Source organism: Paroedura picta, chromosome 12 (assembly GCF_049243985.1).
Source record: "Paroedura picta isolate Pp20150507F chromosome 12, Ppicta_v3.0, whole genome shotgun sequence".
In the NCBI taxonomy this organism is placed as follows: domain Eukaryota; kingdom Metazoa; phylum Chordata; class Lepidosauria; order Squamata; family Gekkonidae; genus Paroedura; species Paroedura picta.
In genome coordinates, this window is record NC_135380.1 from 11,262,235 (window position 1) to 11,278,205 (window position 15,971).

Below are 15,971 nucleotides of genomic sequence, written 5' to 3' on the forward strand. Positions count from 1 at the left end.
GATTATTGGAAAGAGGCTTACCCCAGAAGCCTCCTGGATTAATTGATGAATCTGTTTCCTGCAGCCACGTAAGCAATGCCCGTATTTCTGCTGTCATGCAACGGCACAGTTGGGAACAGCTGTCCTTGGTCTTTGCAGCTCTTCCAGAGCGGAACAGCGCCATGACCATATGGCCAGTTCCGGTGCCACAGCATCTTTCCCTAGGAAGGAATAAACTGGAAAAATAGTACATGGAGAAGGGGGGTGTTTGGTTGAAATACAGAAATTAAGGGCAATTGAGTTATGATTGCATGTGCTTTTCCATGTATTCCTATGGACCAAAGTCATTTCAAAATACAACAGAGACTTCCCATGACACTTGGGGGTACAGAGTCTTAGAATCAAAGAGTTGGAAGAGACCTCCAGGGTCATCTAGTCCACCCCCTGCAGAATGCAGGAAATTCACAACTACCTGCCCACCCACAGTGACCCCAATTCCATGGCCAGATTATATTTCCCCCCCCCCCCCAAAAAAAAATCCCAGAAACCCTGGCCAGTCTGGCCTGGAAGAAATTCACCTCCCAACCCCAAAGTGGTGATCAGCACTTCTCTGGGCATAGAAAAGAGGGCCACAAGAGCCAAGCTCAGACACAATCCCTTATGCCCACCTGCTCACAATCTGACTACTTTCACAGAATCAGCATTTCTGTCAGATGGCTCTCTAGCCTCTGCTTAAAAACTTCCATAGAAGGAGAAGCCACCACCTCCCAAGGAAGCCTGTTCCACTGAGGAACTGCTCTAACTGTTAGGAACTTCTTCCGGATGTTTAGCTGAAAGCTCTTTTGAATTCATTTCAGCCCATTGGTTTTGGTCCAACCCTCTGGGGCAACAGAAAAAAAAACTCTGTTCCATCCTTTATAAGACAGCCATTCAAGTACTTGATGGCTATTATATTGCCCCTTAGTCGTCTCCTCTCCAGGCGAAACAGACCAAGCTCCCCTCAACCTTTCCTCATACATCTTGGTCTCCAAACCCCTCACCGTTTTCGTTTGACAAATGCTGTTCTTGCAGCATGAGACTTGGAAAATTCCAGCCTGATGTGTTGATAAACCTATTACTAGCAGAAAGTCTGGAGGATAAGCAAATGGGGGTCCCTAGGAGAATACATTATCAAGAGACAGACAGAGGAAAGCCTCTAAATTAAGTATTGATTTGGCTGAGGGCCCCAGGTCATCAATTAAGAAGCCTTCCCCCTAGAAGCAGGAATGCTAATTCAAACACACTCCAAGTTTCAGGAACCTTAATTCTTCTTACCTTGTGACAACCAAAGGGGCTTTAAAAAAGATTTTTCGCTCTCCTTTCTGTCCCTGGACAAGCCGTCTACACTCCTTGTCCCCTCTCTGGACAGAAGCAAAAATGCATAACAGGGGGAATTGATACACAGTCATTTCTTATTGCTATTCACACCCTGAAGTGACTTCCTTCTGCCAGTTCCCCGGGCCAAAGTACTCTGGAGATTTATATTGTAGATTATTACTAGTATACTTGAAGCTAAATTTATGGAGTCGCTTCCACCAGAAAAGTTTGGCGAGCGCGCACACACAAAGAGAGACACACAAAGGGATAACAACCAACTTGAAATTGCCCGTCAATATTTCTGGGCTTTGTTTAAGCTTTCTGTAGGATATTGCAAGAGGAGAAGAATTCAGACTCTGGATTTTCCCTCCCAACTCTCCTCTAGTCTCTCCTCTCTGTCCATCTTTCCCCCCCCCCCTCCTGTTCTCTTCTGCCCTTCTAAAGGATGGGCATAGAATTGCTGGTAAGTCTCCATAACAGCTGAACTGTGACTCCCCTGCTTTAGGCCAAGTCAGTGTCCCGGGGTGTGTGGCTTCCTGCCATTTGTCATTGACGTTCATCTCTGGGAGGTACCAGAAACCTTGGCTGCTGGGAGGTGTGATGGAATTCGTCCCATATAAAGTTGCTTCGGGAACAGCTTGCAATGGATTTAGTTGGATTTAGTTGGGAGACTTTGGGTCCAGGAAGAGTTTTTTGTGCTGCAGCATCTTGTTTTATGGGGTTGTTTTTTTATTGTGTATTTTATATCGGTTTTAAGGGTTGTTTGGGGTTTTTTATATATGCTGTAACCAGCCTCGAGCCTGCGGGGGGAGGTGGGTAAGAAATTACATCATGATGATGATGATGATGATGATGTCTTTCCATCTCTGGCCATGAAATGTCTCCAGAGCCTTGTACATAGTGGATGAAGCAAATAGGGAATCTCTTGCCATTCTCATTGGCCCCCAGTCTTCATTTTTCTTCAATAGATAGATAGATAGATAGATAGATAGATAGATAGATAGATAGATAGATAGATAGATAGATAGATAGATAGATAGATAGATAGATAGATAGATAGATAGATAGATAGATAGATAGATAGATAGATAGATAGATAGATAGATAGATAGATAGATAGATAGATGAAACAGGCACTTTAGTGGATTGGCTTCAGTGCTGGGTTGAAGTAACATTTATTATTGTTCTGTAATGAAGCAGATGGCTTTCAATCAACATTGTAACTTATCTCAAGTCTTTTCTGGGGAGAAAGAGGGCTCAAAGTACAACAAATAAGGGTCAAAATTGGCATGGGAGTGGAGGATGGGACAGTAGAGACAGCATAGCTGATATGACCGAAGAAGAGCCTTGCTTGCTCAAACCAGTATTCTATCAAGTTCAGCATCCCGTTTCACACAAGCAAAGGATGCCTGAAGGACCTCTGGTGTTCTGGTCCTTCTTTTTCCTGAAGATACTTCTTTGTCCGTGGCCCTCGTGGTACAAACATGCTCAAGCAAGCTGCGTGGGGACCTCAGACATGAGCATCTTCCAAGCAACGACAAGAAGCAAGAAGCAGAATAGCCTTCCCAAGTAAAAGGGGCCCCTTTTCTCAACCACTCTGATGCCCCTCTGCCTCTCTGAAGCCATGAGCATCGTCTTATTTGGGTAATCGGCTGAACGGCAGATCCCCAAGCACTTGAGCTAACGTCTCCCATAAAGTATAGCATCTTTCAGAAACCAGCCAGAGAGGTGATTCATCGCCTGTCACTAGAAAAGAATGCATTATTTATAGGTGTTTCCAAGCAGCTCCCATTCGAGCACATCTCCCACTTAGGCAGTAAAGTGCCCCCTCGCACCCAGTTGCTTGGACCAGTTAGCCGCCCCATCACATCCCACGGGAATGTGCCAAAGATTTTACAGCTTGGGTTTGTTTTCTTGTTTTGCTTAATTCCCCCTCCCCAGGTTTTGTAATCCTGCATGGAGTCAGGTGCAGCCAAAGATGACTACATTAAGCCCCATTCCTCAGCTGTTTCATAGGATGTCAGTTTTCAGGAGCCAGGGACTTGTGCGTGCCATTTTACGCGAGCAGATTGACTGCAGGAAGAACTGGCACAGGCCTTTTACTGCCCGAGGCAAAGCAAAAACCCAAATGGCACTCCCTCCCACTGACTGCCATGTGGCACAATCCATGGGGGAAATGTTCCCTGCTTCCCATTCGCTTCAATAAGATTTGCCCGGGGAGAACTTCCCAAGGGTCTCACTCCATGACTGAGATTTCTATTCCCCACATCCACTCTTAGTGGCACCCAAGTCCATTGTCCCGTGGTGTTTGTTTTATGGAACGGCCACCTCTGATTGTACAGCTGACATTTCCAAAGCTGGTCATTTCTGGAGTCGTGTTTGGACTTCCTCGGTTTCAGTTTCTGTGCGGCTTTGTCTGCGTCCGGAAGTTTCCCTCCAGTTGGATTTTAGGCCCAGATGGCATTTTCACTTCACAGATCTCACTGCCGGTGAAATTCGTGCCATCTGGAGCCCGGTGAACTGGCGGGAATAACTGGAGTGCCCAGGGAAACCAATTATGGATCTGGATTAAGAGGGGGAAACGGTCACATCTACACTGAAAACTAATACTAGCTCTGTAACTGTCAGGATTCCCCTCCCCCAGTTCCCAGGAGGAATCTCTGGATCTCTGTCGGCTTTGTGCCCGTTGGTTTATTTATTTTATTTATTTTCTTAAAGGATCTCTTCAAAGGACATTGTATCTTGTCTCCTGAGGGGGGGGGCAGTGTTGAAACGCCCCTCACAGAATGACACTCCCCTTGAAAAGAGGGGAGGACATAACCAGTTTAAATCAGTGACAGAAGCACACCTTTAAATCTTCGGGGATGTTCAATTTTTAGCATTTGGTTTAGGAGACTGTAGAAAATAGAGAGGCCACTCTCCGATTCTTCAAAGCTTTGGGTTATTTAGATTTTACTACACTGTTTCTATCTGTTTTAGCTGCGGCATGGAAGCCACCTGTACCCCTTCAAGTTCAGTTGTTGTTGACAGAACAATATTCTGAGGGCCAAACTAGAGGTGACTGCATTTTTACGGCTGCCACAGGTTTTTTCACCATTGTAAAGTGATTTTAAATTGCTGTGAAGACCCAATGCTGCCCAGGTTGAGGGGTTCTTGTCCCCCCCTCCCCACAGGCTCCCTATCAAGACTCAAAACAGCTATGGGGAGTTTGGTGGCACCATCATAGCAGCCATGAAAATACCATCATATCTAGTTTGGCCCACAGGATACTCAAAGCACAACTTTTTAATTTTTGTTAAACTGTTTATCAATTCAAAAAAAGAATACAGAGTACAGAAAGGAATGAGACCACAAGTCTGAACTAATGACTATTAAGCTGAAGTCACAATATGTCTTATGTATTTTTCAGTTGTTGCCCCTCGCTGAGCTTGTATTTCCATCTTTTAAATATATCTCATATAAATCAATTATTGCTTTCCATCTCTTTATATCAATCTATATTGTCTAATATTGGACTCCACTTTATATTAAAATCTGACATTGATCTGTTTCGCATCCACTATATAAGTTTTTACCATTGACCCCTATTCCATCCATTTAATCAATCTGCAAGATCTGCTAAGGATCCTTTTCCCATCTTTATACATATAAGTTCCTGGCAGGTGTTACCATATATTTAACAAGCTCACCATCCATTTTGATACTATTTGGTACTATATTTAGTAACATACATTTTGGATCCATTGCAAATCTAATTGTCAGTGTTTTTTTGCATTTCATCTTGAATCATAATCCAATATTTCCTTGCCCTCTGGTATGACCACCACATATAATTAAATGATGCACCACCTCTTTTTCGTGTATAGCTAATTATTTGGATAAGGTTAGAGCTTTGTGGAGTGATGAGAGCCAGTTGTGAAAATAGGCACAGCATGCTTGTGCTGTATTTCCAGTTTGGCTGTTTATTCTGGCTCTACTATGAATCCAAAGGGATGTGGATCACAGTAGAGCAAGCCTCCAAGAAATTCACACACTGCAAATAGAATCATAAACTCGTTGAGCTGGAAGGGGCCAAAAAGGTCATCTAGTCCAACCCCCTGCTCAATGCAGGATCAGCCTCAAGCATCCTTGATAAGTACCTGTCCAGCTGCTTTGAACACTGTCAGTGAGGCGGAGCTCACCACCCCCTTAGGCAGCCGATTCTTCTGTTGAACTACTATGACTGTGAAAAAAACAATTCCTGATATCCGGCCGGTACCATTCTACATGTAGTTTAAACCCATCACCACGGGTCCTCTCCTCTGCTGCCAACAGGAACTGCTCCCTACCCTTCTCCAAAGTGCCAACCTTTCAAATGCTTAAAGGCAGCAATTGTGTCCCCTTTCAACTCCCTCTTCTCCATTCTGAACACTCCCAAATCCTTCAGCCTTTTCTCATAGAGGGCTTGGTCCCCAGGCCCTGGATCATCCTCATCACTCTCCTCTGAATTTTGCCCACGTCCTTTTTGAAGTGAGGCCTCCAGAACGGCACACAGTACTCCAGGCGAGGTCAGACCATTGCGTATATAGTGGGACTATGACATCTTGCAATTCTGATGTGATGCCTCTGTTGATACACCCCAAGACTGCAGTTGCTTTCTTCACTGCCGCATCACCCTGTCTGCTCATATTTATAGCTTACAGTCCACAAGTACCCCAAGATCTCATTCATGCACACTGTTCCCCAGAAGTGCATCTCCCATTCAGTGTGCACGCTTCTCATTTTTGTAGCCCAAATGTAGAACTCTGCACTTATCCCAAAGGAATTGCATCTTGTTCTCATTGGCCCACTTTTCCAGGGTGTTCAGATCTCTTTAAACTCTATCTTCTGGGGCGTTCGCTACTCCTCCGATTTTCGTGTCATCTGCGCATTTAATGAGGAATGTCTCCATCCCCTCATCCAGATAAGGAGGTGGCTGTAGAGACTGAGAGCAATTTTATCCTGATGGGAAAAGACTAGATGTTGTTTTAGAAGCACTTTAATATGCCGGCAAAAAAAGGAGGTTGCTCCAATAGAAAAATCAGAAATAACACTGAATGGCGGATTCTGAGAAATCTTACTGAAGAAGTCCAAGAGGACAACTCAAGTAGCTTAAATCCGAACACTCATGACAATCTTTCCAAGTCCAAAGTCCTCTCTTAACTTCAAACAATTCAAGTCATCAACAGCTCTCTAATTCCAATTGATTTACAACCCAAGTTGGGCATTCCAAGGTATCGCAACAGAGACCAGGATCTGAGATTCATTTCATCGGTGTCAGAACTTATAGAGGCTTACGGAATGTAATATTCAATATAAGGATCATCTTGAACTCACACGCACCAACTGCTAATCATTTGTTTTATAATCACAACTAACAATTGAAAATTCAACTGATGAGTGATAGATACAAGTGCGCTTGAATGTGCAGTAGCGCAAGGTATTATTAGTTCAGTCGCATACAATATTGTCTGCATTTCTAGTGTACTCTATAAATGTAGGTACTATTTTAAGTGGTGTGTATGATATCCTTTATGGCTCTGTCATAAGGCATGGTGAGGCAATGGCCTTAAGGGACAGATTTCAGAGGCCAGAGGCCTCTACAATATGCTGCCCTTCACTGAGGGGCACTCTGTGTGTGCCGAGTAGGATCCACAAACTCTTGCAAGATGTGACGCGAGAGATTTGTGAGTCCTGTTTGGCATACGAGGCTTGCTAGGCAAGTTTTATAAGTTGCTTGGGACGTGAGGAGGGAAGGAGTGATGGACACAACGGCTCCTGGTTGGAATGGGAAGCTGGTGCGACACAATGGCAGCAAGAAGTAGCTATTGGAGGAGGTGCCATCCAATAGCTCGGATTCGATCCCTTGTTGAACCACCCCTGCAAGCCAGGTTGTGTAGGACGCAGGATTTCCATCATGAACATTCAACATCCCACTCTTCTTCATAAGAAACTCATGGTAACAATCATGTTTTTTTACATCTTATTTTTACAGCCCTAAGCTCAAGTTAAGAGGTCACCCAATAGCAAGGTGAGGACCTGAGCCCAGATCTGCCTTGTTTTAGTTCAGCCGCATACAATATCGTCTGCATACTATCCTAGTCTTCTTAGCTCCTTTGTCCAGCCAGGCCTTGCCCCCTACATACTCTACATCAAATTCTTAGCTGATGCGGGAAACAGAGTGACCAATCGGACTTGACCAGCACTGCACGAGTGAACCGAATGCCTTCAGTAGAACGTTACCCACAATCCTCCCCAACACGCTGGGGCTTCCTGTTTTGGATGAGCCAGTGTGGAAGACATTCCCTGAAGGTAGAAGTGTCATAGAAACAAGGATCCTTTTTCCCTAAATGCTTTATCCATTTTGTGTTTGTCCTTTCAAACCTGCCATTTTGCCACGATAGGGTCTCTCGGCATGAACTCTGGCGCACTGACCGGCCTGGCCTTCGCTTCCGTGTAACGTCTCTGCGTTTTCTGTCTCACCCCTTTGCTTAGATCTGAAAGGTGTGGTTTCGGCCAAGAACGATATCCGCGTCGAGATTGTTCACAAGGAGTCTGCCTCGGGCAGAGAAACCGAGGAACACCCAACGATCAAGCAATTGATGGTGAGGATTTATTCTCTCTTCCCTTAATCTGTTGCTCTGCGTAACCTTTGACAGTAATGAGCATGGGCGCACGCGGTTCGGTGCACTAAAGCCCGCTGAAGGCAAAGCATGCTCTTCTAAAATCTCACACGTTGCTCGGAGCTGTTAAGTTGCACTGCTGTTAAAAAACTCCCAGAGTGCAACTTTGCTAATGAAGACAAAGAGCCGGGAGAAGGATTATTATTGCAGCCCGGCGGTAGCCCGTCGGCTCCGATGAAAGGAACGGATTCCTGCCTTCGTAAGGAAATTGACGTGGCTGCAAATGGACACAAAGGAGGCTGAACAATGTAGCATTATAATAATAATCTAATTAGACGCTAATAAGGCTGAAAGGGCCTCCATGATGTACAGTTGTGAGCGGGAGGCGCATGGGATAAGAGATGCATGTTCACACAGAGCTTTTCACAGGGAATATATTGCTGGCTTCGATGCCATCAGGCCATCCTCTCAGCCTTGCAGTGACCTGAAGTTGTGGCCAATTCATGTTCTTTCTCTCTTTCTCTGTCTCACTGTCATGGCATTTTGGTGTTTAATGCTGAAAATCCAAACGGGGTACAAATACACAAACACCCCACTGTTTAACAATACATCTTTTTTTTAAAGCTTTTTTAATATATATAAAACCAAAAAGAGTTGGTTTTTATACCCCGTTTTTCACTGCCTGAAGGAGTTTCTAAACAGTTTACAATGGCCTTCCCTTTCCTCTTCCCACAACAGACACCCTGTGAGGTAGCTGAGGCTGAGAGAGCCCTGAGATTACTGAAGAAGAAGAAGAGTTGGTTCTTATATGCCGTTTTTCTCACTCAAAGTGGCTTACAGTCGCCTTCCCTTTCCTCTTCCCACAACAGACACCCTGTGAGGTAGTTGAGGCTGAGAGAGCCCTGATATCACTGCTCAGTCAGAACAGCACTATCAGGGCTGTGAAGAGCTCAAGGTCACCCAGCTGGCTGCCTGTGGAGGAGTGGGGAATCAAACCCGGCTCGCTAGATTAGAAGCTGCCACTCATCACCACGATACCATGTTGGATCCACCATCTTTTTTTCTCTCAGTAACCAACCAAAGGCCTACAAGCAGGCTCCAAGGCTAAAGAGTCCCCTGTCATTCTTCCCCACAACAGCCTCTGCATCACCCATCATGGCTAAAAGACCCCTCAGGAATTCTTTTAATGCCACCTGTGCTAGCTGGCCACCATCAGTACATCCTGTGGCAGTGAGTTCAATAGATTAATTGTACATTTTTTTTAAAAAACTATGAATGTACTGTTGGTTGGCCATTAATGGCCTCCTAAAATCAATCAGCTTTACTTGCGCATTCAGTGTTCTGCAGGAGATTGTTCTCTGCTGCATAATGCCATTGCAGACCTTAGTTTTCTAAACTCATATTCTAGATGCACTTGTAAGAGATCCATGTTTTCTAAACTCATATTCTGGACACATAGAGAGAGATGCATGTTTTGCATAATGTGGAGATGCTCAACTCATACGTCAAGAAGAGTTGCAAGAACATTGGAGAAGGTCCCAGGACATTTCCTGTGTGAGTGGTGCACACCAATGCTTGATCGTTCGTTCATTCGTTCATTCATTCATTCATTCATTCATTCATTCGTTCGTTCGTTCGTTCGTTCGTTCGTTTATTTACCAGCATCAAAAATCATGCTTCTGTCTAGTTGAGAAGGAATTAGAAGAGGCCAGTCAAACTCGGCTCTGTATAAGATAGCGGCAAGTGAAGAATATTTGCCATGGAAGTGGCAACATGAGCAACATGTCTCCTTATTCACATCCCTGCAAAGGTCTGTGAGGTTGGTGGTGACGGGAAACACCTCTGCCTGAGACCCTGGAGAGTGTCTGTCAGTCAGAGCAGGCAACACTGAGCAGGATAAACCAGTGCTGTGATTCTGTATAAGGCAGTTTCCTGTGGATTTGTATGAAAACAGGGCGCTTGGTCTGTTTAGGTGAGAAGCCAACAAGAGGTAATACAATAGCCATCTTCAAATACTTGAATACAGGATGGAGCAGAGTTGTTTTCTGTTGCCCCGGGGGTTGGGGGTGGGGTGGCTGGAACCACTGGGTTGAAATTAATTCAAAAGGATTTTCAGCTAAACATCCAGAAGAAGTTCCTGACCGTTAGAGCATATCCTCAGTGGAGCAGGCTTCCTCGGGAGGTGGTGGGCTCTCGTTCTTTGGAAGTTTTTAAGCAGAGGCTAGATAGCCATCTGACAGAAATTCTTTCTGTGAATTTCAGCAGATTGTGAGTGGGTGGGCAGATGGGGTTGTTTCAGTGCTTGGCTCTTGTGGCCCCTTTCATGACTGCCCACGGAAATGCCAATCGCTGTTTTAGGATCAGGAGGTGAGCTTCTTCCAGGCTAGACTGGCCAGGGATTCTGGAATTGGACATGGAATTGGGGTCACGATGGGTAGGCAGGTAGTTGTGAATTTCCTGCAATCTTCAGGGGGTTGGGCTAGGGGTAGTCAAACTGCGGCCCTCCAGATGTCCATGAACTACAATTCCCAGAAGCCCCTGCCAGCATTTGCTGGCAGGGGCTTCTGGGAATTGTAGTTCATGGACATCTGGAGGGCCGCAGTTTGACTACCCCTGGGCTAGATGATGCTGGAGGTCCCTTCCAACTCTATGATTCCATGAGTCCATGATTTGAACAGAACATTTGTATGGGAGAAGCAATGCAAAGAAGGTGTGGGGGGGTGTTTAATCCATTTTCCAGATTCATCCTACAATTCCCCACATTTTCTCCCCCCCTCCTTCTCGGAACTGCTTCCAATTCTGCAACCTTAAAAACACACTGTGAAGGTATTTCTCAGCAAGCACAATATGCCTTAAAACACCCCCTCCAGCTCATCAAGTTTCTTCCAGGGGTCCATCTCCTCTTCCGTTTGCATTACAAGGAGAATACATAGTTGAGAATCTCATCCCTGCCTCATAATGTATAGCTCTGCTCCAACCCGGACTACCAGCACTGAAAGACACCCAACCTGGGAGCCGAAGCTCCCATTATTTCAAATATTTCTGCTTCTCGGAGCACAGCTATTGTTCCTTGGCCACATGAATAAGGAAACAGTGGCTGTTTTGATCATTGTGGAATCTCAGAGGGCAGGGAGCTGGCTAGGCATCCTTCCTTCAGCACTCTCCCCAATGCCATAACCCACCTCCCAACTCCGGCAGTTCGGCTGGGGATCTGTTCTCCTGGGTGTTTTAGCAAGAGGCTAATCCATCCTCTACATGTGCAGCGTTTCTTCCTCGGCTTCTCTCCTCCAGAAAGCAAGCTGTCAGTGCTAACGAACATCCCCTTCTTCATTAGAGGCCCCGGTGTCTTTTCTTTGCATTGTTCACACGCTAGGTGCAAGCGCCTTCCCCCAGCAGTAAAAAGTCCAGCCTGTGCATGCTCGATAAGATCCTAATGAGAAGCGCGGAATTTTTCAATGAACTGTCAGATCAAATTAAAGCCTCCGTCCTCGCTAATGAGTAGTCCATGATGAATCCCTGGCAGGGGAGCGGCCAACACTGAGAGCGTGAAGGTAGCAAAGCAGCCAGCTGTGTGCACACCAAGCGTTTTAGGGAGGTGGCGGCACGGGGAGAAGATAATAAGATATGAGCCTACAGCTCCTGTTTTAGAACTGCATGCCAGTTCTTCTTCTGCAGAGGTCCACTCTCTTTGCAGGCAAGGGCCACCAAGCCAGAATTCTCAGTCATAGGGCCCTATTGGGCTGAATCTTGCCCCGGAAGGTCGCCAGGCCTATAGGTGCAAATGCAACCTGTGTGCAACTCCCCTTGATAGCATCCATGGAGTAGAAGCACCGGGAACTGGCTGGAGAAGAGATTGGGCAGACCGCTGGCATGAAGAGACAATTCCGTTGTAGCAAATTCTGCATTAAAAACGAGATTACCTTGTTCGTGATGCCTCTCCTCTCATTATAACCATGTCAATTCCCCACCCCAGGATTCAAACCCAGCTGGCTCTCGAGTAGTTTTCCTTCTCTGCAGTGGTGGCGTTCAGTTGGGCTTGGGTATGCTCTAGACCAGTCATTCGCTTGCAACCTAGCCCACCTCACAGGGTTGCTGTGAGGGTGAAAGATCGAGGGGGCCTGAGCTCCTTGCAGGAAGGAAAAGCTACAAAGGTAAGAAAATAAAACACCAATCGCCGCTTAAAACTCAAGTTACTTACAGGCTTGACCAGTTGTGCTTTTAGGAGGTGCGCTGTGGCCCATCTGAATTATACCTGTAGTTGCTAACAGGCCTAGAGAAAGGCCCTGTCCTATAACAGAGGCTTAATATGTGGAAATGAGGAGCTGGAACTTTTCGTAGCGTGGACGTAAATAACATCACGTGGGAAATCACACCCTGGCATGCCTCAGTTCAAAGGGCTGCACCTTCTCCCGGCCGCCGGCTACCCGGCTTCCATCACAGTCCTACAAAAAGAAAAAGTTTGTGGCCGACAGATAAAATTAAACCAGGAAGGCCCCCTGGCAAGCCACGGTCCCCAATGATTCTCACCCATCCCCCGCCCAAAAGCCCCTTGCTCCAAACTATTTTGCCTCCTGCCCCCCCCCAGCCCTCCGCTTCCAAGCCGAATCTCATTATGCCACATATTTCCCGATCACATTTCTAACCTCTCCGTGTCCCTTTGAATTATCTCCCTGCCCTCCCTGATGTTCACAACACCGCGCCGTTTAATATCAGCGGCGAATATGATTAGCATGCCGAGGCCGCTCCCGTCCGGATCATATGATGCAGATGTTAAATAGGAGCAGACATAACATCAGCCACCACAGCAGTGCCCCATTAGATGACACCTCCCTGGCACTCAATGCATTACGGAACGCCATTACCCTTTCCGCGTGTCCTTCACATACGTTTCGGTCCGCGCGACGGGCCGGCTTCCAAGCCAGCCTGAATTACCTCCGCGAGGTTCCAGGAGACGCCATCAAAGCGGTGTTGCTGGGATCTAAAAGTATTAGAGCGACTGCCCTGGCCTCCCCCCCCCCCACCCCCTTTTCAACGGCTAATTTTGTAATTCTATCAGGAAAGCAATCAGATTTGTTCAGTGCAATTTGCTCTCTCCAGCACCGTGGGCTGCCTGTTGCTAATGTTTTCCGCGTCCCCTAGGAAACTTTGCTTAATGTTCCCCACCACAGAGGTCCTATTGGATCAACACTGCCAGAATCTCCTCCTGAAAGATGGTATCACAGGCTCGAGGTTGGCTGGCCCAGCACGCTGCGGCTTTCCCTAATTAATAGTTAGCACACCTAGAAGCGCGTTTAGGCCTCTGGCTGCCTGCCTGAGATGTAGGTCGCTTTTTCCCCCAAAAAAACAAAACTCTTTGCCCCTTTACTTTATTTTTAGATAAAGCAAGGAAAGGCACTAGGACTGCACAAATGAGATTCCAGGCTCCTAAAGACCAAGCTCCTGTTCCTGCCAGCCAGCGTAAAAACAAACACAGAGAGAAGGGCAGGGTAGCACAGTGGAAATGCCCCCATCTGCAAAAATCAGCAAAGCCAGTCTGATAGACAGCAGTCAAAAAGCAACCAGGAAACCCATTCCGCACAGGTTGGATAATACACTTAAAATGCAGTTTAGTTCCCAGTTTCGCACAGGAAAATACCACCGCAAAAGCACATGGGAAGCCATAAGCAGGTCAAGATAGAAGTAGATGCAATGGGTCTTACTCCCAAGCAATAGTTAAGGTCGTAGACTTAAGCAAGGAAAAGCTGCAAGCTTTGCTCACTGGATCTTAGATATCTTGGGGAATCTAATGCGGGAGGAGGTCTTGCAGATACAAAGGTATCAGACGGTTTAGGGCTTTAAAGATGAGAACCATCACCTTGAACGTGATTCAGCCCTCAATCTGAAGCCAGTGCAGCTAAAAGCACAGGTTGAATATGTGTAAGGACCCATGTAGCTGCATTTTGGACCAGCTGAAGTTTCCAGAAGAAAGCCCTCTTGTAAACACACATATTTGTTATGCAATTATGCAATGGCTGGCCACCCAAACAGGACACTAAACAGTTAATATCATAGCTAATATTAAAACACTGCGTGCATTCTAAGCATCTACCGTTATACGTAAACAATCAATGCGCAGTTACGTGAATCGTTATACAGAAAGTATATTAATCATAATCAATTGCTTATCACTATCCAAAATTAATGCAGTTCTTGCATATCGATGTGTGTCTGATGCGACTTTTGTATTTTCTGGTAAGCAGTCGTTTACGATTCAGATGCTTTTTGTATATTTTCACGTAAATTGCACATCGATCATTTATGTCTAACGGCTGATTGGTAGAATAGATGCGGTATTTTTCTTTATATTCATTTTTTAAGATTCAAGATGACGATTGTGATATCCTGGGTCAGAGACTGTGTAAGAGGCAGAGTGGAGAGATAGCGGAGACCCCACAATGTCAACTCAAGGACAAAATGGCGACTAGTTCAGGGTGACCAAGCCTAACAGCTCTGGACCCAAAAGTTCCATAGGCTATGAAGAAGTAGAGCTGGTTTTATATGCCGCCTTGAAAGCTCTATGGGATGAACAGCCAAACTGTGGCTCTCCGGGTGTCCGTGGACTACAATTCTGTAGGGGCTCATGGGAATTCTAGTCCACGGATATCTAGAGAGCCAATTTTGCTGTCCCTGACTATGAAGTCACCCTAACTCAGCACATTTCCCCACCAGCATTGTCATTTGCAATACCAGGATCTGAATCTATCTTGTTCTTGTACCCACGAGAGCCAAAAAAAAAAGAGGGAAGTTAGCACCTCGCTGATATTAGCAGCCTTAGGAAATCAAAGTTAGTGCTCTGACCTTTGGAAAAGTCCTGCTGTGCAGCTACATCGCAAAGCATGCATGCCAAACATACATGCGCACTGCCCATCCTGCACGCTCACACGCACGCTGTATGATTGGCCATTCTGATTCCCTTTTTCTTTTGTCTGCCTTGTCAGAGGCTTAAAAGAAAACACGCGCTCCGTTCAAGACCCCATTGATTTTAAGGCAGTAATTAATTTCATCCTTTGCCGCTTTTGCCAGTGAGGTTCTCTCCACCTCTCTCTGCCATCGTGCGGCTAGGGTGGATTAACTCCATTTGTTTTCCCTTTTGGCCTCATCCATCTCTCCGTGAGCTGCCGGATCTTGAAATCACCTTGGAACGGGCTGGCTGTGACACACGTTCCAGGTTCAGCTCGGGGGAGAGCAGAAACGTTCCAACCAAGACTCCTCTTGATTTGATTACATTCACCTCACTCTACTACCAAAGGGGTCAGAAGGCCAAACATGACTGCCCCCTGCCTGCTCTCACAACGACCCTGCAATGTAGATCAAACAGAGAGTGAGTGACAGGCCCCAGCACTGCACCTTGAAAAGCAGTCACCCCCTACGACTCTCACTGTCTAACACAGGGGTAATCAAACTGGGGCCCTCCAGATGTCCATGGACTACAATTCCCATGATCCCCTGCCTGCGGCAGGGGCTCATGGGAATTGTAGTCCATGGACACCTGGAGGGCCGCAGTTTGATTACCCCTGGCATTCTAACTCTAGGTGCTGCTTTGTTCAGATTGGGTAAAATTTAAAGCGGTTGAGCATAATTAGAATCCTGTTACCGTCCTGGAACTTGTACCCAGCCCAAATACCACAACACAGTGCTGTAATTCATTAGCACTGTTAGGCAGTACATTAAAAAATAAACAGTTAAGGGACGTGCTTCTTTTTTTTTTTAATGCAGCCATAAGCGGTGCAATCACAGATGCATGACTGGCATACTAACACTTGTCAACCTGCGCTCTGTGAGGGACGTGATCCCTTTCCTTGACACAATCAAATGTGCTGTGCATGGCACTTTAGTGCATGCAGGTACGCCAAGACAGGACCTTGTTCCCATAAGACTGACAGCTAAGTGGCATCTGTCATGGCTGAGAGCCAGTTTGGTGTAGTGGTTAGGAGTGCGGACTTCTAATCTGGCATG

The 15,971-nt window shown here is 46.1% G+C and overlaps 1 protein-coding gene across 2 annotated transcripts in view; it reads left to right on the plus strand.

Moving 5' to 3' along the window:
• KIRREL3 (kirre like nephrin family adhesion molecule 3) overlaps nt 1-15,971 on the plus strand; it is a 712,715-nt gene that overhangs the window by 677,657 nt on the left and 19,087 nt on the right. For both annotated transcript variants that reach the window (XM_077305782.1, XM_077305781.1), the window contains one exon: nt 7,849-7,958. In XM_077305782.1, coding sequence (XP_077161897.1) covers nt 7,849-7,958 — 110 coding nt within the window. The remainder of the gene's footprint in view (nt 1-7,848; nt 7,959-15,971) is intronic.